This window comes from Mustela erminea, chromosome 17 (genome assembly GCF_009829155.1).
Source record: "Mustela erminea isolate mMusErm1 chromosome 17, mMusErm1.Pri, whole genome shotgun sequence".
Lineage (NCBI taxonomy): Eukaryota > Metazoa > Chordata > Mammalia > Carnivora > Mustelidae > Mustela > Mustela erminea.
Genome location: NC_045630.1, coordinates 11,250,719 through 11,278,037, shown reverse-complemented (window position 1 = coordinate 11,278,037; position 27,319 = coordinate 11,250,719). Strand labels below are relative to the sequence as shown.

Below are 27,319 nucleotides of genomic sequence, written 5' to 3'. Positions count from 1 at the left end.
GGGAGTGACTGCTAACCGATACAAGATTTCTGTAGAGGAGGATAAAATGTTCTAGAATTAGATACTGGTGATGGTTGTATAACTATGTGAATATACTAGAACCAGAAGGTTTTACACTTCATGAAGGTGAATTTCAGGGCATGTAAGTTACATCTGAATAAAAGAAACTGTAGCTAAAATCAAAAGGATCAGATATTAACAAGGGTTGGCGAAGATGTGGAAAAATTATACCCCCATATATCACTGGTATAGCCACTTTGGAAGGTAGTTTAGCAGGTCCTCAGAAGTTGAAGGAAGTATAGATTATGAAGCAGCAATTCTACTCCTATGCATGCATAACCAAAAAAGGGAAAATCTATGTTCACATGAAAACCTGTATGCTATCAAAGGAACACTATTCAGTATAGCCAAAAAGTAGAAACAGTCCAAATGCCCATCAGCAGACAAACAGATAAATGAAATGTGATATAGTTATTGCAGTGTTATTTTAATAGACAAGAGAAAGAAAAATGTACTGATATGTGCGGGTACAACATGGATGGATTTTAAAAACATTACACTAAGTGAAAGGAGTGAGTCATAAAAGACCATATATTGTACGATTCCATTTATGTGAAATATCTTGAGGAGACAAATCTATAAAGAAAGAAAGTGGATTAGTGGTTGCCTAGGGCTGCCATGGCTCAGTGGAAAATGGGGTGTGACCGCTAATAGGTATGGGTTTCTTTGTATGATGAATGATGAAAATGTTCTAAAATTGACTGTGGTAATGATTATACAACTCTGGGAATGTACTAAAAATCAGTGAATTGTACATATTAAGTAGGTGAAGTATATGGTATGTGAATATCTCAATAAAGCTTTTAAAAAAATTAGTGGGGGAGAGGAAGGGCCAAGGGAGTGGGTGAGAGGGAATCTCCAGCCCACTCCACACCCAGTGGGAAGCCCGACACAGGGCTCGATCTCAAGACACTGAGATCATGACCCGTGCCAAAATCAAGTGTCAGATGCTTAACTGACTGAGCCATCCAGGAGTCCAAGATGTTAAAAATATATAGGCTAATTTTCATTCCTTTTTAGGATATTTAAAGTTATGACAGATTCAACTATAGTGAAAACCTGATGTAATGCAGCTTGAAACCCTGCTTAGCTAACTATATTACAGGGATTCAACTCTCTACGGGAAACAGTCTCATAATAATGACAACTGGACTTTTGTGAGGCTGAGTTCAAGGTTTTAGCAGGTTTAGAGAAGAAAGCCTGTAAATAATAACAGGTCTCCTAATACTATTCCTCTACTTCTTTTTCCAGCACTAGCTTTTGGATATACAAAAAATTATTACAAATTAAACTAGGTAAAGAGGCATAAGAGTAAATAAATTCACCTTAATAGGGGCACCCGGGTGGCTCAGCGGGTTGAGCCTCTGCCTTCAACTCGGGTCATGGTCTCACGGTCCTGGGATCGAGCCCCACTTCAGGCTCCCTGCTCAGCGGGGCGCCTGCTTCCCCCTCTCTCTCTCTGCCTGCCTCTCTGCCTACTCCTAATCTCTCTCTGTCAAATAAAAAAATAAAATCTTCAAAAAAAATTCACCTTAATATATATTTTTAAAAAGTGTTGAGAGAGCACCTATCTATAAAAAACTTATTTCTGGGCTGGAATTGAGTATCAATCACACTTTATATATCATTTCACATTTGAAAAGCTATTCCATTATTAGAAAAGTACCCACTTTTGGAACTTCATTTACTTAGGATCTTAGAATTTCACAGTAATGAAAGAGCTACCATGCCCACGTCTAGACACCTATGCACCAACTCTCTGTGCTGTTTGTTTGGACACAGGGAATGGATTCGGGAACAGCAAGATGGAGACATCTTTAGGCAGCTTTCCTCCAGCTAAAGATGATGACACTGAACTGTGGCAGTGGAGATGGAGAGAAATAGGCCAGCCAGAGTGATCTCAGGGAGATTTGATCACTAAGACCTGGTGATGGGGTGTGTACTGAGACAGGCTTTAGCCATCGCTCAGGGTACAGTGCGAAGAGCTCCCAGGCCATCCTAAAGCCTCCCATTCCAAGCCCTTCCACCTCCAGAAAGAAGTAATTCTGCTCTCCTGGGAATCTTCTACGCAGCTTAAAATTCTTCTGCCCACCCACACTTTCCTTCTTTTAATTTAACAATAGAACTCAAAGTACAAATAAAAATGTACCTCTTACAAAAAAACAAAACAAAACAAAACAAAACTACATAGATACAGAGGTGAATCACCAAGTTTTAACCAAGTTTAGACCATCCCATCTCTGTTCAGGAATCTAAGGAATTCATACCTCAGAAAGGAATTTTAGAAAAATACTTGGATGAACATCACCATCATTATACAGTCTAGAAAACTAAAGTACAGAATGGTTAAGTCTCACCAAGTTACCAAAACCACAAGTAAGAGTTGAACATAGGTTTTGCAATTCCTAATTCAGTTTTCTCACACTTTATCATTTTATTTAAGATATAGAATTGAAAAGCTAATCTATATAAAGACTACCCCTAAGTTTTAGAAATCATGTATTTCAAATGCATTAGGGGATAGTAATTCTCACTAGATAAAAACTCACTAGATAATAAATATAGAAAAACTTCAAATAATATAAACATGCCTAGGGAAAATGAAATAAGGCCATGGAAGGAAGGAATAAAAGGAGCTACAACTGACCCATATACATATGCCACTGGGTCTCAGTTCCTCAAAACATCAAAAGAACACATTAGAGAGGCACAGTCAAATTGCTCTTGAATTATAGTCATTGGATAAACCAATTTATGTACAAATAGCACTACATACATCATCTGTTTATTTTAGATCTTTTGAGAAAAGGCTCTCATATCTCTTTTCAAAATTTATTTTAATTTTCTTTAAGCAAACTAAGGAAAAGCAAAGATGAAAAGATCAGTTAACTGGAAAACCTAATTATGAACTGCGTTAAAAAGTTATCAAGTCACTTTATCGAATAAAGAAGGATAAATTTGTATGAACTACAAACTTTCATCTTTAACTCCAAATTTAAAATAAATAAGTAAGTCAACAGGGTATGGAGAGACCAACTATATCTCTAAGCAGCCAAAGAAGCAGAAGATGAGAAGACCCTCCCCTTCATTCTCTTAAGCCTCACGCAGAGACTGCTGGCTTAGGTAAGCTGGTGCTACACTACAGAGTCCCAGCCTTGGATGTGCTGGAATAATCCAGTCCCACATGTTCTGGATGGAAAATAACCAGAGATGGTCTTTTTCCCATGGGTGCCCTATGATTCAGGGGGAAAAAGTCTATAGCTCCAAACATCAACTGCCAAACAATATACCAAATGAGAACTACTCTGCAAAAAAAGGAAAAGAAAAAGAAAAAGAAAATACTCTGAATTAGTTTGTAACCAAAGTGATACAACGAAAGCTAGATGTCTTATTCAACACTGATATAAAATGTCTATCAATATATGTTAACACCGATTATTCACTTACTAAGTGAGTTGGAAAGATCCTGTAAAGAATTTAAAACTGTACCAGCACCTCGTGCTCTCTCTCTCTCAAAACAAAGAAAAAGTTACGAGATCAAGCCCTATATCAGGCTCCATGCTGAGAGCGGAGTCTGCTTGAGATTCTCTCCCTCTTCCTCTGCCCTTCCCCTTGCTCTCTCTCTCTCAAATAAAAAGTAAAATAAAATAACAACTATATCAGCACAAAAACTCGCAGATGGGAGATCAAAGCCACAGTGATGACAGAAGGAAATTTTTAGGGCTGATACTGGTAGAAAATGGTCTGATTTATAAAGGAAGAAGACTTTATATACTTAAAATACCTTGTGTGAAAACATGTACAAATAACTTCAATTTCAGCGTGTTTATTTTGGCAAATTACTGGGAATCACCATAAAGAAGCGGCTGAATAAATCACGCACACCCAAGTGGGGGGGACACTGGAAAGCTGTCATATGTGTCACACGACACACGGCTGGATCTCCACATGCTGCAGAAGTGGCTCCAGCATATATCAAGAGACGTGAAGCAAGATGCAGGACAGTATGGCATACGGGACATGAAGACAGCATATTTTTAGGTAAAGAATAGTATGCAAAATAATTTTTAAAAATACCTTGCGGTATCTCCTTCATTGGGCCTCTTTTGGTTCTTGGGCTTCTTTTTCCGGGTGCTTTATTGTCCTTTCCCACGAGGGCCTGCCCATCCCTGGGGCTTTCCCCAGGAGCGTTCTCCGAGCTCTCGAACGCAGCCACCTCATTGCTGGCAGGGAAGTTGTCATTATTGTTGAGACTGTCCTGGGCGAGCACGTCAGGTCTGCCCATGGCGCTGGCAGCACTGCTCAGATGCTCCTGCCCGTCCCCATCCAGTTGATTTTCATTTTCATCCGATGCAGAAGGCAAGCGTGTCACTATGCTTCCCCTGCCGTCACCAGGATGACACCCATCTTGTGACTCTATCTGCAGATTATCTGTAGGAGTTCCGCTGTCATCCATCAGAGCATCTTCTGTGGGACCATTTACATTTCAGTCAAGTCCTTCCATGTCTACAAAGAAAGAAAGAAAAAAGCTACTTCATCTCTGGATCCTCGGTGATCTTTAGATTTCCTTTTCTCTTGGGTTGTCTTACTGTAATTAGGGAAAGGATGGAAATGACTGACGCTCATTACTTCTATTTCTTCCCCACTCACAAGCCCACCCAACCTCACCGGGTTCTGGCTTGAATACAACAGTGCCCAACCCTGGCTGTGTGTTTATTACCTGGAAAGCCTGTCCAGCACAGAGCCCTGCTACCATGGAACCATGGCCTTAATGAAAGAAATTACTCATTAATCAGGATATCTGGTAAAAATCAACCACTCTTTTTATCGCTGGACACTTACCAAATGAAAGTTGTGTAAGCCCTTTGGCTGAACAGCAGCAATACTTGCAAACAAACACATTTACAGACATTTCAAAAATAAATGGAAAGATGGGCGCCTGGGTGGCTCAGCTGGTTAAGCAACCCCCTTCAGCTCAGGTCATGATCCTGGAGTCTTGGGATCAAGTCCTGCATCGGGCTCCCAGCTCCATGGGGAATCTGCTTCTCCTGACCTTCTCCCCCCTCATACTCTCTCTTTCATATTCTCTCTCTCTCTCTCTCTCAAATAAATAAATAAAACCTTTAAAAGAAATAAAAGGAAAGAAGGTATGTAGAAAATTCAGGTAGTAAATTGCAATATTCTATTCTCATTATATCATTTACTTCCTAAAAATAAACCCTGGGAAGTACCTTAGAATTGTCAGCAAATTCTTTTTATAAAATTAAAAAAAAAAAAAAAAAAAGAGGGCCATGATTAACTCTATAGACTAGTTTAGACTTGGAAAATCTAAATCTGCTCCAAGGATCCTTCTAACATAGTAAACATAGAGAAAATAGATTCTAAGCATTTTATCAGACATGTTTTGTCCCCTCTTATCATCCAAGAGTATACTACATTTTAAGGGAATGATGTCAGCAAGATCTTGAAATTTTCTGCTTGCCAATTATAATTTGGGGTTTGAATCAAACATAGTATTTCAGTAATCTGAGAAAAATTTTAGTGACTTTCTAAATTCTTCAAATTAATAGAAATGCTTATTTGGTGTTTAGAAACATGCAAATAAAGTATAATTCTTTTAAAACATGAAAACGAAGTACAAAGTAAAACATTAGCTCTGCACTGGTTGTATCATATGTTTTTAACGTATTTTACAACTGGAATATTTTATTTGATTCAGACCTAAATGTACTGGTTGGCAGCCTGGGTGGCTCAGTCATTCAAGCTTCTGCCTTCAGCTCAGGTCATGATCCCAGGGTCCTAGGATCTAGCCCCCATCAGACTCCCCGCTTGGCAGGAAGCCTGCTTCTCCCTTTTCCCCCTCCCACTCCCTGTGCTTATGTTCCCTGTCTTGCTGTGTCTCTCCCTGTCAAATAAATAAATAAAATCTTAAAAAAAAAAAAAAAAGGACTGGTTGGCAAACATAAAAATATCTAAATTTGGGGACGCCTGGGTGGCTCAGTTGGTTAAGTGGCTGCCTTCAGCTCAGGTCATGATCCCAGCGTACTGGGATCGAGTCCCACATCAGGCTCCTTGCTCGGCAGGGAGCCTGCTTCTCCCTCTGCCTCTGCCTGCTACTCTGCCTGTGTGCGCACGCTCTCTCTCTCTCTAACAAATAAAATCTTAAAAAAAAAAATCTAAATTTGGATGGTATCAATTTCCTTTTACCACATATATATATTAACTTGGGTTTAGACCTAATATAAAATCTAAATAGAATATAATTTTTAATTTAAAAAGTTATTATTTTAATGAAGGGTTTTTGAGATTACTATCACTAGAGAACCCAAGTTCACGTGACTTATAAAATGTATGTGGCTAAAACAGACAAAGATCAATAGAACAGGATAGGGAGCCCAGAAACAAACCCACAGTGATATGGTCAATTGATCTATGACAAAGGAGGCAAGAATATACAGTGTGGAGAAGGCAACCTCTTCAATAAACGGTGGGGAAAACCAGTCACATATTAAAGAAACTATATTTTAAGGGAAATACTAATATCACTTTCTCATATCAAATATACAGAAAAATAAACTCTAAGTGGATTAAAAAGACCTCAGTGTGAGACCTTAAAACATAAAACTCCTAGAAGAAAACATCACAAGTGTATTCTTGGACACTGGCCTTAGCATCACCTTTCTAGATATATCTCCACAGATGAGGGAAAGCAAAATGAACTGTTGGGTCCACATCAAAATAAAAAGCTTTGGGGCGCCTGGGTGGCTCAGTGGGTTAAGCCACTGCCTTCGGCTCAGGTCATGATCTCAGGGTCCTGGGATCGAGTCCCGCATCGGGCGCTCTGCTCAGCAGGGAGCCTGCTTCCTCCTCTCTCTCTCTCTGCCTGCCTCTCTGCCTACTTGTGATCTCTCTCTGTCAAATAAATAAATAAAATCTTAAAAAAAAAAAAAAAAAAAAAGCTTTTGCAAGTGAAGGAAACCAACTAAATAACATGGCAACCTACAGAATAGGAGAGGATATCAGCAGTTGCTATACTCAATAAGGGATTAGTATCCAAAATATATAGAGAACTTACACAACGCAAGACCAAAACCCCCAAAAATCTGATTTAAAAATGGGCAGAGTACCCGAATAGACATTCTGCCAAAAACAAACAAAACAAAAAACTAAAATCACACAGATGGCCAACAAAACATGAAAGGATGCTCAATCTCCCTCATCATCAGGGGATGCAAATCAAAACCACAATGAGATATCACTTCACACCAGTCAGAATGTCTAGGATTAGAGAGACAAGAAATAACAAGTGTTAGCAGGAATGTGGAGGAAAGGGGAGCCCTTGTGCATTGCTGGTGGGAACGCAAACTGGTGCAGCCACTCTGGAAAACAGTATGGAGGTTCCTCAAAAAATTAAAAACAGAAATACCAGATGATCTAGTAATTCCACTGCTAAGTTTTTAACCTAAGAAAACAAAAACACTAACTTGAAAAGATAAATACACTGCCAATATCACAGCATTGTTTACAGTAGCCAAGAATGGAAGCAGCCTAAGAATCCACTGATCGACAAATGGATAAAGAGCGTGTAGTAATATAAACATGTACTAATACTTAGCCACTAAAAAGAATGAAATCTTCCATTAGGGACAACATGGGTGGACAGAGTATCATGCTAAGTAAAATGAGTCAGATAGAGAAAGATCAATATATGATTTGACTTATACGTGGAGTCTAAAAACCAAACCAACCAACCAATCAGCAACAACAAAAAACCAGAATCATAAATACGGAGAATAAATTGTTGGTTGCTGGAAGGGAGGGGCTGGGGGTAGGGGCGAAAATGGTGAAGGTGATTAAGAGGTGCAAACTTTCAGTTTAAATGACTGACAGGGATGAAAAGTGCAGCATACGGAATATAGTGAATAATATTGTAATAACCTTGTGGTGACAGATGGTAATTACAGTCCAGCAATAACAACTAGAACTGTAGACCATTACACTGTATACATGAAACTAATGTAATATTTTATGTCAACTATACTTCAATAAATCAATAACCAAGTAAACAAAAAAAGTGCATATAGCTAATATGGTGGAAACTACACAAATGTCCACTAACAGATGAGTAGGTAAACAAAATGCAGTATATTCATACCAGGGAAGTTCTGGAAGTTCAGGAAGGAAGTTCTGATACACGTAAAAAATATGGAAGAAGCTTGGCAGCATTATAGGTAGTGAAATTAGCCTGACACAAGAGGATGAAAACAGTATGATTCCACTTGCACAAAATTTCTACAGTGGGCAGATTCATGGAGACAGAAAACAGACCGGAGGGGCAGAGGGCAGGAGATAAAAGGAAGTTCCTGTGTAATGGTTGCATTGTTTTTTTGCTCAGGGTGATAGAAAAGGTTTGGAAATGCAGTGGTGATGGGTACACAGCAGCATTGGTGTCAATAATACCACCGCATCAGACAGTAAAAAACAGTTAAAATGGCATATGGTATGTATTCTTGATCACAGCAGTGAAAAGAAATTCATGTGGCTATGCAGGGGAAAAGTCGGTCCTTAAAACTAGGCACAGCCTCGGCTGACTTTTATAAACAATCAAGTTATATTCTTTTATTTTTTTAACATTTTATTCATTTATTTGAGAGTGTGTGTGCGCATGTGCACATGCACTATGGGGGGAGGGGCTGAGGGAGACGGAGAAGGGAGAGGGAGAAGAAGAAGCAGACTCCCCGCTGAGCAGGGAGCCTGAGGTGGGGCTCCATCCTAGGACCCTGGGATCATAACCTGAGCTGAGGCAGACACTTAACCCACTGAGCCACCCAGGCGTCCCTATTCAAGTTATATGCTGACGTGCATCTGAAAGTACGAAGTGTACCTGAGAGACACACGGGTCACATGCTAAGGAGGAAGTGGGAGGCAGAGAGCCCCAAACAATTACACTTCTCTCTTGCTGAATCTCCTCCATCACGCAGTAGGAACTGTGACAGGAACTTCACATATCTCATATCAAACCCTCCAAGCAAGCCCTACATGGGAAGTACGCACACTGTGTTTCAGATGGAGAATCTCAGGCTTGGAGAGGCAAAAATAACTTGTTTAGGCTCATCTTAGGAAATGGAATTGGATCTGAAACCAGGTCCCCTCTCCTTTGACTCCTGGGCAGCACAGGATAGAGGCTGAGAACCCAGGCTAACCCAGGCTTGGAGTCTGGCGCTGTCATCTAACAAACGGTGTGTGCAACCTTAGGGCAAGCTGCCTACATCTCCAAGCTTCTGTTTTCTCATCTGTAAGTGGAGAGCTAATGCACCCCTTCGAAAAGTCATTTGTGAGGCTCAGACAACATGGCAGGAAACACACTTGGGAGAGTGCTTGGCCTATACTGAATGCTCGGTGAAAGTCAGCCACCACTGCTTCCCAAGAAATTTCACTGGTTGGTATTAAGCACCAATAGGTTTTTTTCGAGTGGGTCCAGAGCTTTACTGCAGTCTCAGAAACAAAGCATTTCCAGATTTCCCAGAAATGTTAGGTTCCTGATAATAAACTAATGTTAACCAGCATCGTCTGAAAATGCTGAAATTTAATTTATAATGGGGGATATTTCATTTGGTTACTAGAATGCTTAAGCATCTGTTCTGGGCATCCTGTTTCAGATGATTAAGATATCTAGAAATTAGTAATGAAGGCTTCCTGGTGAGTATAAAATTACAAATCACATTTCACAGTTTTGTTGAGGCTCTGTTTCAGACCAAAGCTCTTACTGAATTTTCATAATTACCCTAGGTAGATAGGTAAGTTTTAGTCCCATCATACGAACGAAGAAACCAAGTTTCCTATCTCATGAAGAGTCATTCAGCCAGACCCGGGCATAATGTCCTGCTCATTAGCATTCTGTACCACCACTGTCCTTCCCCAACACTGCTCTGTACTGTGTATTTTTGCACATGTGTCCTACGATATTTAAGCCACTTGAATGCCCACAACCCAGCCACAGAGAATTTTTATTCTTTGCCACATCTAGCCCCGGGCCTTGTACTTAAGAGCTACAATGACCGCAAAGCCCTGACTCTGGCATATTTTGGCTTTTTTAAAAGCACGGTAGTGAGTGCTGTTCAAGTTTCCAGCCTCTCATGTGAAAACAGCATTCCAAATATGTACACTGTGCAGAAGTTATTTGACAAGTTGACTCTGTACAGCTGAGAACTTCAAGCAAACACATCTAAGTCAGGCTTACACAAAAACTTGAAAAATAACAAAGCCCTGGAAGAAGTTTTAAATAAACCAATAATTTAGAGTAACAGACTAACAAAAAGAAATCTACACTTTGACAATAACATTCTCCTTCCCAGGTAAAATTAGAATTCATCCTTTGAAACATCTTAATGGATAACTGCTAAGATTAAACATCAGCTGTCACTCAAACAAAAAACTTAATCCATAGGTATTACTCAATTATTTTATTAATATCCTTTAAGGAGGGGCGCCCTGGGTGGCTCAGCTGGTTAAGCATCAGACTCTTTTTTTTTTTTTTTTTTAGATTTTATTTCTTTATTTGACCGACAGAGATCACAAGTAGGTGGAGAGAGAGGCGGGGGTGGGGGGGGGAAGGCTCCCTGCTAAGCAGAGAGCCCAATGTGGGCCTCAAACCCAGGACTCTGAGATCATGACTGGAGCCAAAACCAGAGGCTTGACCCCCTAAGCCACCCAGGCACCCCAGCATCAGACTCTTGATTTCGGCTCCGGTCTTGATCTTAGGGTCCTGGGATCAAGCACCACGTCAGGCTTGCACTGGGTGTGCAGCCTGCTTAAGATTCTCTCTCCCTTTTCCTCTACCCCTTGTCCCAGCTCAAATTAAAAAAAAAAAAAAATCCTCTAAGGATTTTTAAAATCCTTTAAGGAGATTCTGAGTGACATTTTTTTATAATCTATACAAATTAAGCTAAATATATACTTTCACTTAAAAAAAAAAAAGTTATCTCTGCACCTAATGTGGGTTTTGAACTCACCACCCTGAGATCAAGAGTCTCACGTTCCACTGACTCAGCCAGCCAGCCTCTCCCATACTTTCACTTTTGAAAGAGCCAAGATTTTTAAGAATTAAGATACAACACCAAGTTGAAATTCAATGGCTTCAGAGTTAAACTAAAATTTAAAGGAAGACATTTACCAAACCAGTAAGGTATTCTATTAATCCCAAATTCAAATTTGGCTACTCCTGGTCAGCTCGGGATTGAGGACGAAAGTCATCATACCCATATGTTGTGTTCATTATGGGGATTACATATCTCACTTCACATTTTACCATTTTACTCGTTACACATTTGAAAACACTTTTTTTTTTTTTAAAGATTTTATTTATCTATTTGACAGAGAGAGATCACAAGTAGGCAGAGAGGCAGGCAGAGAGAGAGAGAGGAGGAAGCAGGCTCCCCGCCGAGCAGAGAGCCCGATGCGGGACTTGATCCCAGGACCCCGAGACCATGACCCAAGCCGAAGGCAGTGGCTCAACCCACCGAGCCACCCATGTGCCCTGAAAACACTTCTATCTCATTGCTAAATCCAAGATTTTTCATGGTTAATGCTTTGTTTAGACATGTGTACCTGTCGGCAATGTTCAGTATATCAGCAATCACAAGTATGCCTCAGAGGAATGATGCTCAAAACTTTTGCAACCCAGAATAAGAAATTCAATTTTCATTGAGATCCTGTACACACAAAATAAGTATATGTAAATGAAACATGGATTTTTATTTATACAGAGAAAGCAGTGTTCAAATAGAAGAAATTAACTGAAATCACGTGACTCTTAAGACCAAAACAACCCTGGGGCAGCTAAGCTGACTAAAGAAAGCATAATTTGTTTCATCTTCCCCAGTCCTCCCTTCCTCATTTCAACACAGCTGACACATCTATGGGGCCTTTGAGTTCAAAACCCATTACATACATGGAGGGACAACTGGGTAGCTCAAGGTTAAGCTTCTGCCTTGGGTCATGATCCCAAGGTTCTGGGATCAAGTCCCTCATCGGGCTCCCTGCTCAGGGAGGGAATCTGCTTCTCCCTGTGGTCCTCCCTGTCGCTCCCCACACCCACTTGTGCTCATGTTCACGCCCTCTCTCTCTCTCTCAAATAAATAAAATATTTCTAAAACCCCAAACCCATTACGTATATGGAAATGACAGGTCAAGAGCCTCACTGTGGGTATAGCCAAGCAGTGCAGACAGTCACCACACTCCTCTTTGCCCTCCTTCTTGGACATATACAAATCTTACTTGAAAAAAAAATAGTAGCAAATCTCTAAACAGTATTAGCTCTCTCTGCCTGCCTCTCTACCTACTTGTGATCTCTGTCAAATAAATAAATAAAATCTTTAAAAAAAATAAAATAAATAAAAGTAAAATCTTTAATATATATATATATTTTACAAACAAAACTACACATTTTGTTCTAAAAAGATAATTCGTCCTAATATAGTGGCAAGAGCAAAGAGTTCATTACAATATTCCCTTAAGAGGCCTGACCAAATAGCATTATCTGAATAAAAATGCTGATTATTAACAGTAATCAACAGTTATTGAATATTCACTAAGTTTCAGGAAGTATATCAGTCAAATATGTGTGTATATATATATATATATATAATTTAATCCTCACACAGATTCTTCAAAGTACTTCTATAATTATATCCATATTATAGAGACAAAACAGAAAGATTAAAAGATTAAATATTAAATAAAAGATTAAAGATTAAATAAAGATTAAATAAATAGGTCAAGGTCATATAGCTAGCATGTGGCAAAGTCAGGATTCAAACTCAAAGGTCCTAACTCCAGAGCCCATACCCTTAATTACTATCATCATTTTTATATCAATTTTAAAAATCAACTATTCTCAGAAATATATTTTTGTAAACAACAAATTGCTAGCTTAAAGGAGAGAGCAATACAAACAAGTTCTAGTATCTTGAAATGTTTCTAAGATATATAAAGTTTAGAAAATAGGTTAAGACAAAATAAAATAAAACCCACCAGTAAGACTACTTACTTGCTGTCTTCCTTAAATACGACGAATTCTTTTCTTTAGGGTTATACATTTATCTCTGTTAATCCCTGTTAGAGATCATCATCGAGAATCTGACACGTATCCCTGTACATAATGAGTAATTTCTACAAGGCAGGTGACAGTTACCCGCTAAGCCAGCATCACAGCTAAAGAAGAAATAAAGGACAAGTCTCCAAACTTTGAAAGTGCACCCCTGACGAGAAGAGAAATGCCACACGTTTGCCCGTGGTGCATGGGCTTGTTTTTAACTTACATGGACATATACTGGGCTAATCTGTATGTATATATCCACTCTGAAATAAACACGGAAATAAACACGCAGAAAGGACTGTGGAGTTCTACCTCTGGCAAGGGCATATGAGCTCACTTCAGACAAACCGCCCTGCTGATAACAACCAGGAGCGCTGGCAGGAAGTTTCAATCGCGAGGCCAAAAGAGTGGAGCAGAGCTTTTAACAGACATACAGACCTAGAGGAAAAACTCAAGTTCAAGGGCTTGCCAAGGAAACGGGAGCCTCCGGCTTTCAATTGGGACCTAAAGGGGCTCCTTGCTAGAAGAAAAGGTGAGGCTGAGATGGAGCAGCCTTCACGGGGACGAAAGCCCAACAGAGCATCGTCGTTTTGGCTTGAATCAAGCTGACCTGCCCCAACATGGCTGCCCGCCAGCAGCATTAGTTAAGTCCCCTCTGGAAGACGGAATCCAACAAAGGCTCAAACGACCTCCACACATTTTCAACCATAAGGCTCAGGGTATAACCTAAAATAACCAGGCATATAAGAGATCAATATTTGACCCAAAAATGGGAAAAAAGGAGTTAACAGAAAAAGTCATAAGAGATCCATGCATTGGGAGTTAATGTACAGGATCTTTAAGTATTATGAAAATGTTGAAGGACTTAAATGGGAAAGAGAGAAAATTTCAGAAGAGAATTAGAATTGGTAATATAGTAGCAAAAGCAAATAGTTTAGTTTGCTAAAAAGCAAGTTAATCACAAAAAATCACTAGATTTGATTTTTTAAAAGTTAAATATTCTATTAGATACTAGATTAGATATTCTAGATCTTAAAGACACAGTAATGGAAATTATTGCAGGTATGGAACTCAAGGGCATTTTGAGCCTTTAATCTTTATTAATTTCTAAAAGACTTCAGAATGAAAAAAGAGCTAAGTGTGTGACAACTTCTGAATTCATTCAAAAATGGTGTCTAATAACTTCTTAATCAATTCCAGAAAAATTTTACTTAAATGTGCTAAGGGGAAATAGAAAAAGAGTAACTTTGCCACCTTCTATTTCCTGTTGTTTAAATACAGTCACTGATATGCACGAGGCGTTGCTAGGCACACTGTACTATCACGAATAAAACTTTCCCTTTCAAATCAGCTTCTTGCCTTAAACTGATTTATGCATATTTCAGAATAGTTGACCAAATGTGAACTCATATTCCTAAACTTCGAAATTATAAGTACATTAACACGCATATAAGATAACCAAATACTATCTTTTCCACAAGTGCACCAACTATGTATGTATCTGTGCCACCACCAAGCAACCTTGGTGGCGGAGGAGCTGAAACGTCATCAAAAGGCCCAGCTGCCCTGTTTGCTTGTTTCAAGTGTCCTCGATCTTTAGTATTATATTTTTAATATAATACTAAATATATATTTAAGTGTTATTTTTGAGTCCCAAGGTTTACTTTGCAGATCCTAAGACAACAGACAGAACCAGGGCTGAATTCAATGATAGCCATGGATAACATGGAATTACATTAAAAATGTCTGCAATTAACTTCTAACAAATGAATAAATGCTGTGCTTTACTTTGCAGGGAGAGACAGCAAGACAAAAAGAACCTGGCAAATATCTAGACTAAAACCATTGCTCCAAATCCTTGAGCATTAGTTGGAAATCACTAAATCATTAAATGGATCAGTAGGGATCCATCGCAAAATTTGGAATTGGAGGAGGGACATGATCAGGTTTACATATGAGAGAAATCACTCGTGTTGATCTTACATAATATGAGCTTTCCTCTCCTTTAACAGGGTGAGACATGCGTGGCTGCTGACAGGACAGAAAGGGCCAGCTGAGGGAGCGGTTAAGGAGAACAGGAGAGATCGCACAGACGAGGTGGGATGGCGTCCAGGACACGGGAGGGGGCGAGTGCCCTTACAGAGATGGGCCGTGTTTCCCGTTGTCAAGGAAGAACAGTGGGGGTCGAGGGAGTGGTTTACACTGGAGTTAAGTGAGAGACATTTGTAGTCCATAATGGATCTGTCTCAGGGAAATAGGGAGTAAAGTATCTGCTGAAGGGGGAAACGCAGAAAAGTTTAAAACAGCCCCTCGAAGACCGTGGGGCTGCTGCTGCGAGCCCACTGAAATCCACTCCGCTACAAATCCGGTCCCCAGTTGGCTGCCTTCAAGTCATGGTGCAAGCAAGCCACAGAAGAGCAGCTAAAAGGATATTCTCTTAACCCAACCTTCTCCACAAGTGCAAAAGTATCAACAGAAATGCTGGCATGTTCTCGCTGTAACAGAAACACACAGATTTCTTCAGTCTCTCTCAACACCAATTTTTAAGAGTGATTCTCGTTTTCCTATTCCGTACCACTCTGCTATTGTTCTTCCTGCCTCTTTATATGGATAAGAAAATGCAGTGTATAAAATCCTTGCCTCTGGCTGATTTCACTTAAAGCAAATGAATTCTTCAAATCCTGGCCTATATTGTGACTGTGCACAGACCAGCACCTCATCTCATCCGGTCCCTTAGAGCTCACAGATGGTATTCACTACACTTCCGTGTTTGGCACAGTTTAGAGACACCAGAGTTCTAAAATGCCACCTCTTTTGATGAAGTCAGTTTCAAATTTCATCTTATTTCTTTGCAATTTCAGACTTCTCTGACACAGATACAAGAGGAAATTCTTGGAAGACAGTCAAGATACTGATTTAGTGAATCAGCATACTTGATTTCTCATACTAGCTCTTTTCCTAGGATTTAAAGTTTCCTCTAAGATTCCTCCAAATTCCAACAACTGGTGATCCTAGTTATCAGTTCGCAAGTCCTCTTTTACTTTTTTTTTACTGCTTCAAGTCTAAAACAAGTATCTCTTTCTGGGTCATTATTCTGTGAGCTACGATCACTAGTTAGCTACGTAAAAATTACAGCTCCGGGTAAACTCACACATTTTCTTCTGCCACCTTCATTGCCTATGCTTCCTTATCTTGAAAAACAGTGAAGTAAGGTTGCCCTCTGAATGGGAATATGATACCCCTGGCCCACATCAGGAGAATACTGGTTCTGAACTGTTTACGCAACACACCTACTAATTCTTTGTTTTTATACACAGTGCTCTCTGTACCCAAAAGCACACATTTGGCTGCCACTGACATTTTAGTAGGGGGACACAAAACAAAGCAAATAAATCTCCACATGGAGAATGAAGCTTGACCTCAGAAGTGGAGTGGTTTAACTGAGCTAGCCTGATGTTAACGTAATAGTAATTGTCTCTATGAATAAGATACACTTACAAAAAAAAAGATACACTTACTAGATACAGTGGGGAAAGACAGAGACAGATGAGATAGCATCAGGGAAGAGTTTATAACCTAAGGTTAGTACCCAAAATATAACAAGAACTCATACAACTCAATAGTAAAAATAAAATAAAACAAAACAAAAATAATCTGATTTTAAAATGGACAGAAGAAAGGCACCTGGGTAGCAAAGTCAGTTAAGCATCTGACTCTTGGTTTTGGCTCAGGTTATGATCTCAAGTTCCTTAGATGGAGCCCCTTCTCAGGCTCTGTGCTCAGGCCGGAGCCTGCTTGAGTTTTTCTCTCTCCATCTGCCCCTCCCCCAGCTTAGTCTCAAATAAATAAATAAATAAATGAATAAAATCTTAAAAAACACACACACAAAGATTTATGAATGGCCAACAGGTACATAAAAAGATGTGCAACATCAGTAGTCATCACGGAACCGCAAATCAAAACCACCAGTAGATATCATCTCATACCTGTTAGAATGGCCCTCCTCAAAAAGACAAAAGATAACAAATGCTGATGAGGATGCAGAGAAAGGGGAGCCCTTCTGCACTCCTGGTGGGAATGCAAACTGGAGAGAAAACAGTACGAAGAATCCTCAAATAGTTAAAAACAAAACTATCATATGACTTAGCAGTTCCTCATCTGGGGATGGAAAACACTAACTTGAAATATATCTGCACCTTCATGTTCATAGCAGCAGTTTTTATAATGGCTAAGATATGGAAACAACCTAAGTGTTCATCTATGGATGAACGGATAAAGAAACTATAGACACACACACACACACACACACACACACACACACACACACACAATGTCACGTAATTCACCCTTAAAAACAAAAGGAAGAGGTGCCTGGGTCACTCAGTGGGTTAAGCCTCTGCCTTCCGCTCAGGTCTTGATCTCAGGGTCCTGTGATCAAGTCCTGAATCAGGCTCTCTGCTCAGCAAGGAGCCTGCTTACCCCTCTCTGCCTGCCTCTCTGCCTACTTGTGATCTCTCTCTCTCTCTGTCAAATAAATAAATAAAATCTCCTAAACAAATACAAAAATGTATATCAAAGAACAGTTTATCAAATAACACAACTAAAGGCCAAATTTATTAATATTATTTTGTGAAAGCATATAAGAAATTGGTAAAAGGTGCTGTGCTATTTTATGAGCACTTTCCGAGGGAAATCCTAATACGGTCAGTTTTTAAGCACCATTATTAATTTTTTTTAGAGAGGGGAGGGGGCAGAAGGAGAGAGGGAATCTTAAGCAGGCTCTACGCCCAGCATAGAGCCCTATGCAGGGCCCAATCTGAAGACCCTGAGATCATGTCCTGAGCTGAAATCAAGAGTCAGATGCTTATTTAGTCCTTCCATATCTCTGCCTTTCGGGCTCTTTCCACTTTATGTGCTTTTATCCCCCTGAACAGGTTTTTCAGTAATTTACAATTCTACCACGTACAAAAATAGTATTTAAAATCTGTTTCATGATCTGCCCCAACAAAATCTAAAATGGATTTATTCATGTTATTCACACTATCTCTTGTTTGATAACAAATTTCTATCAAAACAAAATCATCATGATTCTAGATTATTTCTATTATTCTTTCCCCTATCCTATTTCTCTAGTCTGTCTTTTCCCTCACCATTATCTTTATTATTCTATTGGTGGGTAAGTTCAGAATTTTCTAACCTCAAAAAGGTTAGAGAAAAATACATTGTAAGATACTGAACTGTTATTTACACTATGACCCAAAACCTCAATCTCAGCATGAGATGCTAGTTATGGCTGACACTCTGTCTACAACTAATCTCTAAAGGGAAAAAAAGAAAACAAAACAAAAATCTATTTATTTACTATGGGCTATGAAGAAGAAAGATTTTTTTTTTTAAAGATTTTTTCATTCATCCATTTGGCAGAGAGAGATCACAAGTAGGCAGAGAGGCAGGCAGAGAGAGAGAGGAGGAAGCAGGCTCCCTGCTGAACAGAGAGCCCGACGCGGGGCTCGATCCCAGGACGCTGGGATCATGACCCGAGCCGAAGGCAGCGGCTTAACCCACTGAGCCACCCAGGCGCCCCAAGAAGAAAGATATTTTGATATGGAAAGAGAATTCAACAAAAGAGAAAAGAACATGCCACATATACCATTGAATCTTGAACAACACGGACTGGAACTGCATGGGTCCAACTATATGTAGATTTTTTTGATAAATAAAGACAGTATACAACTGTAAATCTATTTTCTCTTCTTTACTATTTTCTTCATAACATTATCTTTTTCCTGGCATACTTTACTGTAAGAATACAGTACATAATATATATCACATATGAAATATGTTAATTAAGTTATTGATATGGCTTCCTATTAATAGTAGACTATTAGCAAAAGTTCTTGGGGGAGTTAAAAGTTACATTCAAATTTTTTTGACTGTGCAGGGGTTGGCTCAAGGTATTTCACACTTAGTACCTTCAGTTGCTAATCTGTACCACTTAGCTAAATAATACTAATAGCTAATACTTATTAGGCAATTAGCATCCAATCAAAAACAGCATTTTTATTTTTTTTTAAGATTTTATTTATTTATTTGTCACAGAGAGAGCGAGGGAGAGCGAGCACAGGCAGACAGAGTGGAAGGCAGAGTCAGAGGGAGAAGCAGGCTCCCTGCGGAGCAAGGATCCCGATGTGGAACTCGATCCCAGGACGCTGGGATCATGACCTGAGCTGCTTAACCAACTGAGCCACCCAGGCGTCCCCAGCATTTTTATTTTTTTAAGGTTTATTTATTTGAGAGAGGGCTTGAGCAGGAGGGGGAGGGGGAAAAGGAAGGAGAGAGAGAGAGAGAATCTCAAGCAGGTTCTGCTAAGCATGGAGCCTGATGTGAGGTTCGATATACTGACCCTGAGATCCTGATCTGAGCTGAAACCAAGAGTTTGACGCTTAACCCACTGAGCCACTCAGGCGCCCTAGGCTTTGTATTTTGTATACTAAGCACTGTACTTTATCTATTAGCTCATTTAATCCTCAGAATTGCCCAAGAAGAACAGAAAAATTTCCCACTTTGCAGATGTAGAAATGGAAACAAAGAAGCTTAAGTAACTTCATCAAGGTCACAGAGCAAGTGATGGCAATTAAGGAACACACTTGTGATGAGCACCGTGTACTGTATGAAGGTGCTGAATCACTATATTATTCACTTGAAACTAATATAATGCTGTATGGTAACTAACTGGAATTTGAATTAAAAAATCTAAAAAATCATTCAACTATTACAATTCTAAAAAATTAAAATAATTAAACTCATTACCAATAATTAAAGCGCTACTTTTATATGTGATCTTCAATAATTTAAATAAAGTCACAGTTATATTAATATAGGGGAAAAGAAGCCCAACAAACCCTCCATAATGATGGAGACTAGAATAAATCTTGTGATCTTGCATTGGAATTAGTGGGATCACATGAACTCATGGTTTTCAAGATGAGATACAGAAATAAATACATATATATAAATAATATTGCCTAGTTTTGTGCACTGAGAAAATCTAGAACCAATGACTCAGTGCCATTGAATATACTTAGCTCCCAGATCTGTTTTTTTTGTTTTTTGTTTTTTTTAATTTTATTTATTTGACAGAGAGAGATCACAAGCAAGCACAGAGGCAGGCAGAGAGGGGGACGCAGGCTCACCGCTCGGCAGAGAGCCCAATGTGGGGCTCAATCCTAGGACCCTGATATCATGACCTGAACCTAAGGCAGAGACTTAACCCACTTAGCCATCCAGGCACCCCCCAGATCTTGGGTTTTAAAGACCATCCTCAAGGTGCCTGGGTGGCTCAGTTGGTTAAGCATCTGCCTTCAGCTCAAGTCATGATCTCACAGTCCTGGGGCCAAGCCCTGCATCAGGCTCCATGCTCAGCAAGAAGCCTGATTTTCCCTCTCCCACTCCCCCTGCTTGTGTTCCCTCTCTTGCTGTCACTCTCTGTCAAATAAAATCTTGAAAAATAATAATAATTTAAAAAAATAAAGATCACCTCCACCAAAAGGAACCATCGATCCTTTCAGAAACAGCTGATTCCAAGACTGGGGAAAAAGGAAAGTACAAGCTAAACTTGGAATACTTTGTGGAGTCAGAAAGTCAGTAAATCCAGAAAGATGGGGAAGTGTCAAAAGGATGAAGGAAACATCCTTATGGGGCTCCCAACAGGCAAAATGCAGCACAATTTGAGCATCAAGATAATAGATTATAATCTATTATAAGTAAGATAGGAACCCAAGTGCTTATAGGTTTATATATATATAGATAAATACATAAGAACAGACAACTCTTTCTTCAGTAGAATACCAATTAATAAATGTAGAAAAGATAACAGTTATAAAAAAAATTGCTCCTTTCCAACCATCACAGTATAACTAATTCAGTCAAGAATCATTATGGATGTCAAAATGAGTGGGTCCAAGTTTCATCTGACAAACTTCACCTTGAACAAGTGATTAAAGTTAAGATCACGGGGCGCCTGGGTGGCTCAGGGGTTTAAGCCTCTGCCTTCAGCTCAGGTCATGATCTCGGGGTCCTGGGATCGAGCCCCGCATCGGGCTCTCCGCTCAGCAGGGAGCCTGCTTCTCCCTCTCTGCCTACTTGTGATCTCTCTCTATCAAATAAATAAATAAAAATCTTCTAAAAAAAAAAAAACCATTTAAAGTTAAGATCACCAAAAATTTGACAAACTGATATGCTCCTGATGGGATTCATGAAAAAGGACATAATTCCATTTCTGTGGTGTTCTTGACAAAGATGCATAGCCTAAATCAATCATTTGGTGACATTCTTCAAAATAACTGCCCTGTCCTCAAAAATGTCAAGATCAGGGACGCCTGGGTGACTCAGTTGGTTGGACGACTGCCTTCGGCTCAGGTCATGATCCCGGACTCCCGGGATCGAGTCCCGCATCGGGCTCCCAGCTCCATGGGGAGTCTGCTTCTCTCTCTGACCTTCTCCTAGCTCATGCTCTCTCTCACTGTCTCTCTCTCAAATAAATAAATAAAATATTTTTTAAAAAAATGTCAAGATCAATAAAGAAGAAAGACTGGGGCGCCTGGGTGGCTCAGTTGGTTGGACGACTGCCTTCGGCTCAGGTCATGATCCTGGAGTCCCGGGATCGAGTCCCACATCGGGCTCCCAGCTCCATGGGGAGTCTGCTTCTCCCTCTGACCTTCTCCTCGCTCATGTTCTCTCTCACTGTCTCTCTCTCAAATAAATAAATAAAATCTTTAAAAAAAAAATAAAGAAAGAAGAAAGACTGAGAATAGTCTACTTAAAGGAAGCTAAGAAAACACAGTAGCTAGGGGCACCTGGGTGGCTTAGTGGGTGAAAGCCTCTGCCTTCGGCTTGGGTCATGATCCCAGGGTCCTGGGATCAAGTCCCACATCGGGCTCTCTGCTCAGCGGGGAGCCTTGCTTCCTCCTCTCTCTCTCTCTCTGCCTGCCTCTCTGCCTATTTATGATCTCTGTCAAATAAATCAATTTAAAAATCTTAAAAAAAAAAAAAAGAAAGAAAAGAAAACAGTAACTAAATGCAATGTGTGATGTGTGGAATTCTGGACTGGAAAAAAAAAGCTATAAAAGGTATTATTAAGACAACTATCAAAATTTGAATATGGACTACAGAATAGGTAACAGTATGACATCAACACTGCATTTCCAGACTTTGATAACCATACCATGGTTATGTAAGAGAATGTCCTTATTCTTAGAAAATTTACCTTCCAATATATTTAGAACCAAAAGATATATCTGCATTGTACTCTGAAATGGTTCAGAAGAAAGTCTGTGTACCACAAACATATACACATACATTTACTTATACACACAGAGTGCATAGAACACAATGATAAAGCAAACGGGCAAACCTGAAACAATCAGTGAATCTGTGTGAAGGAAACGGGAATTCTTTACACTATTCTTGCAACTGCTCTATAAGCTTGAAACCATCTTAAAACATTATCCCCCAGTCGTTAAGCGTCTGGCTTCGGCTCAGGTTTTGACCCTGGGGTTGTGGGATTGAGTCCCACATTGGGCTTCCTCCTCACCAGGGAGCCTGCTACTCCCTCTCCCTCTCCCCTCCCCTGACTCATGCTCTCTCTCTCTCTCTGACAAATAAATAAATAATAAAAATATTAAAAAAAAAAAAAAAAAAGGTTATCGCCCCAAACCTGTTCTTTCTCTAATTTCTAATTTTTTTTTTTTCTGGCTACCTTTAAAAAAGGATTCTTTTATTTTTCACCTATTTTATTTCAGATCAGTTAGTGACAAAGTCTGATTCATCATGTCCAACATTAATAATGCATTTTGAACTGTATCTTACATCTTTTCCTAAAGTATGTAAGAATGAACTATCTTTTCTAAGAATACTCAATTTGTTGTTAATTGGCAGTATTTTGGAATAAATCATTTCTCAAATGCACTCCCTGAACATAGCTATAGATAAATAACTCTAATTTTAAAAATTTTTATCTTCCCACACAACTCCTTTGTAAGTATATTCCACTCAGAAAATTCTATTTCCAGAAAAAACTTCAGAAAAGTATTAACACAGTACAGCCACCCTCACTATATAAAATCTTCCCTGAATTATTTCCATATATATAAAAAAAATCTTCACAGGATCTGGCAGAAATCTGGAAAAAGAAACTAAGTTTTAAAACAGTGTGTGTGGCACGTTTTGTGGGGGAGATTATCATTAGGAAAAAAAGGTACAGACACACAGGATATATGAGGAAAACGGGTTGTCTAGGGGAGCTTTCTACCCTCTGATTCTGTATCTCGATGTTGGTCAAAGTTGTTTATAGTCATGATGGAGTATCTCTGCACAACCACATACTTGACAAGGACCCAGGACGGGACTCTGAGGAACTGTGATGGGAATATGATATGGAGATACCGATGAAGATCTAGTCAGTGTGGTTGTTACCATATCTGTGGGCGGAATTGGTTGAGGAAGAAAAGCGTATAATTACAAAGACCAAATAGGACAGAAATAGCACCTGGAAGCAAATTACTCAGGGAAGGAAGCATGAGAGATGTAAATGGATGTTTTGAGCTAAAAGTTTTTTTAATGCTATGAAGAAACCTTCAGAAAGACACCAATGTTCTCAAAATTAAATCCATATATAATGTGCTCAATTTTTAGAAAACGGTAATTCAATTAGCAACAGTAGAAAAGGGACAAAAACAATAGCTCCTTTTGGTATGGAGTCAGTCAAATATTTAAAGGTCTATTATGTGCAAAGTACTGTAACAGTTAATAGAATCCATTTAGGAAGATAGAGGAATTTGTCTGAAAATTGGGCATTGGGGCCTCTTGAATTAGTCTTCGCAAGTCAGAGAACACCTTGACCACTGCTCTTACTTTTCTCTCTGTCCTCTTAAACTAAGGTATGTAGAAAAAGCATGTTGGTAAATGTCAAAAGTCCTGTCTTCCTGATGGTAAAAAAATGTTCAGGGATTAATTTTAGTTTACTCAAAAACAGATTTCAATATTTTTTAAGAGTGATTTGAGAGGAGGGAGAAAGTGTGCACCCACATGCCGCCACGCCTGGTGGGGGGGCAGAGGAAGGGAGAAACAGAGTCCCAAGCAGACTCACACTGAGCACAGAGCCCCAAGGGGCCCCATCTGATGCAACCGAGACCACGACCAAAGTGGAAGTCGACTGGATGCTTAACCAACTGCATCACCCAGGTGCCCACATATTTCAATATTTTTATGCATTCACTTCTTTTCTGATTAATATACTTTAAATGTTATAAAAATCTTACTATTTACATGTCAAGAATGAAACCCAGGGATGCCTCGGTGGCTCAGTTGGTTAAGCCACTGCCTTCAGCTCAGGTCATAATCCTGGAGTTCTGGGATTGAGTCCCACATTGGGCTCCCAGCTCCTTGGGGAGTCTGCTTCTCCCTTCTCATGCTCTCTCTCCCTCTCTCAAATAAATAAATAAAATCTTTTTAAAAAACAAACAAACAAGAAGAATGAAATCCACATTTAAGCCTCAAAAGAAGATGGCCAGGGCCACCTGGGTGGCTCAGTGGGTTAAGCCTCTGCCTTCGGCTCAGGTCATGATCTCAGAGGCCTAGGATAGAGCCCCGCATTGGCCTCCCCGCTCGCCGGGGAAGCCTGCTTCTTCCTCTCTCTCTGCCTGCCTCTCTGCCTACTTGTGATCTCTCTGTCAAAAAAAAAAAAAAAGAAGAAGAAGAAGATGGTTGTTTTTAAGATTTTATCTATCTATTTGAGAGAGCGCATAAGAGCCGGTGGGGGAGGGATACAGTCAGAGGGAGAAACAGACTCTCCACCCAGCACGGACTCCAAAACAAGGCTGGATCTCACAACCCTGAGATCATGACCTCAACCAAAACCAAGAGTGGCAGCTCAACTGAGGGAACCACCTAGACACACCTGACTGATTGGGGTTTTTTTGTTTTCTTTTAAGATTTTATTTATTTATTTGACAAAGAGAGAGAGAGAGAGATCAAAAGTAGGTGGAGAGGCAGGCAGAGGGTGGGGGGGAAGCAGGCCCCTTGCTTAGCAGAAAGCCCGATGTGGGGCTGGCTCCCAGGACCCTGAGATCACAACCTGAGCTGAAGGCAGAGGCTTAACCTACTGAGCCACCCAGGCGCCCCAAAGTGGTTTTGTTTTCTTTCATTTTGTTTTAATGCAAGGAAAGCATCACTAAACAGGCAACTGCTAATGTTAAATCTTAATTAAAAATGTAGAAACTCAAACCTGGCGATTCACAGACCTGTACCCCTGGGGATAAAAATATAGGTTTATAAAAAATAAAAAATAAAAAAAATGTAGAAACTCAGTACAGTTTATTACTGTATTCAAGAATATAATTCCCCATCATTCCTAAGTTCCAGAAGTTCCACCTCAAAGCATGAAGCAAACCCTAGAGGCAGAATGGAACAAAACGAAGCGATGTTCTGATTTTGGACTTGCTCCCACTTCCATATGAAAACAGGAGCCTGTACTTATTAGCTGGGTAACTGTCCCCAAATTAGTTCAGCTGTAGGAGCCTTGATTTCTTTGTTGTAAGAATGAGATGAGGTGACGTATGGGAGACTACTAAGGCCATCCATAAAGATACATTAAGACTGCTCTGGAAAATAGCCGCTGGGTGTAGAAGCAATCATAAAATCCTGTTCTACATGGAAATCCAGTTGTATTTACTCTGCTTAGGACTCTGTGTGATTTCCAAATCTGAGAGATCGAGTTTTATGAACTGTGGTAAACCAGCAGTATATCCTTAAAGATAACCTCTCCCCGACTAATGTTACTCTCCTCCTCTAACTTCTGTTGGACGTACATTAATTAGGTTTTCTTCCTATATCAACTACATCAGTCAACCTCTTTTGTAATTTCTTTTTAGATTTTTGTACTGTAATCAGGGGCTTGAATTCATAATCAGAAGTCACAACATCCTGGAACGACTGGGAGGATAATTGGTTGAGCGAGAGAGTCTTGATTTCGGCTCAAGTTGTGATCCCACGGTCCTGGGACTGAGCCCCTCGTTGGGTTCCTTCTCAGTAGGGAGTCTGCTTCTAAATCTCCCTTTGCCCCTCCCCACTCTCACTCTCTCAAACAAATAAATCTTTAAAAGAATACTCACAATATCCAGAGGAAGTATTTCTTTCTTTACCTGTGTATAATTTAATACTTAATTTGTCTATTCAGCTTATTTCGGTGACTATCTTTTAGTTCCAGAAGGCACATAGAGTACTACCTAAAATGTCTTTAATTTTTTCATACAATCTTTTTCCATGTTTCTTATCCCACATTTTTAAAGTCAGAAAATGCTCATTCTTGGGCACCTGGGTGGCTCAGATGGTTAAGCAACTGCCTTCCACTCAGGTCATGATCCCAGAGTCCTGGGATCAAGCCCCACATCGGGTTCACTACTCAGTGGGGAGCCTGCTTCCTCCCTCTCCCTCTGCCTGCTGCTCCCCCTACTTGTACTCTCTCTCTGTCAAATAAATAAAAATCTTAAAAAAAGAAAAAATGTTCATTCTTTTAAATTTTGGGGAATCTAAATGTGGTGTTTGTTGCTTCTGTCAACTCTTACCCATGGTGGATTATTTTAAATTTTGAGATTTCACAATTTTTTGTAATTTTTTAATTCTGCGCCTCTGCAGTGAGGGGCTTCATGGGTGGAGTTTCGTGTAGGCGGATTTAGGATCACTCGTTCCAGACTCTGCTTTTGCTTTTTCCAGGCCTCCCAGGTTGCGTTACCAGCCAGGGCCAGGGTTTTTTTTTGTTTGGTTTTGTTTTGTTTTTAAAGGAACTTTTTTTTTCTTTTTTTTATTTGACAGAGAGAGATCACAAGTAGGCAGAGAGGCAGGCAGAAGAGAGGAAGGGAAGCAGGCTCCCCACTGAGCAGAGAGCCCGATGTGGGCTCGATCCTAGGACCCTGAGATCATGACCTGAGCCGAAGGCAGAGGCTTTAACCCACTGAGCCACCCTGGCGCCCCCAGGGCCAGTTTTTATATTAATTCTCAGCTGAGGAAAGCACTCAGACGAACCTGAAACCTCAGGGTTAACAGACTTATGGTTACAATGTCTCAGGGAAACTACTTCCTTCAATATAATGTCAAGGCAGAAACAGA

The 27,319-nt window shown here is 39.8% G+C and overlaps 1 protein-coding gene across 2 annotated transcripts in view; it reads right to left on the bottom strand.

The window, feature by feature from the left end:
* Window positions 1-27,319, bottom strand: part of CNST (consortin, connexin sorting protein) — a 113,737-nt gene that overhangs the window by 63,673 nt on the left and 22,745 nt on the right. For both annotated transcript variants that reach the window (XM_032317524.1, XM_032317526.1), the window contains exon 2: window positions 4,138-4,566. In XM_032317524.1, coding sequence (XP_032173415.1) covers window positions 4,138-4,516 — 379 coding nt within the window. In that variant the 5' untranslated portion in view covers window positions 4,517-4,566. The remainder of the gene's footprint in view (window positions 1-4,137; window positions 4,567-27,319) is intronic.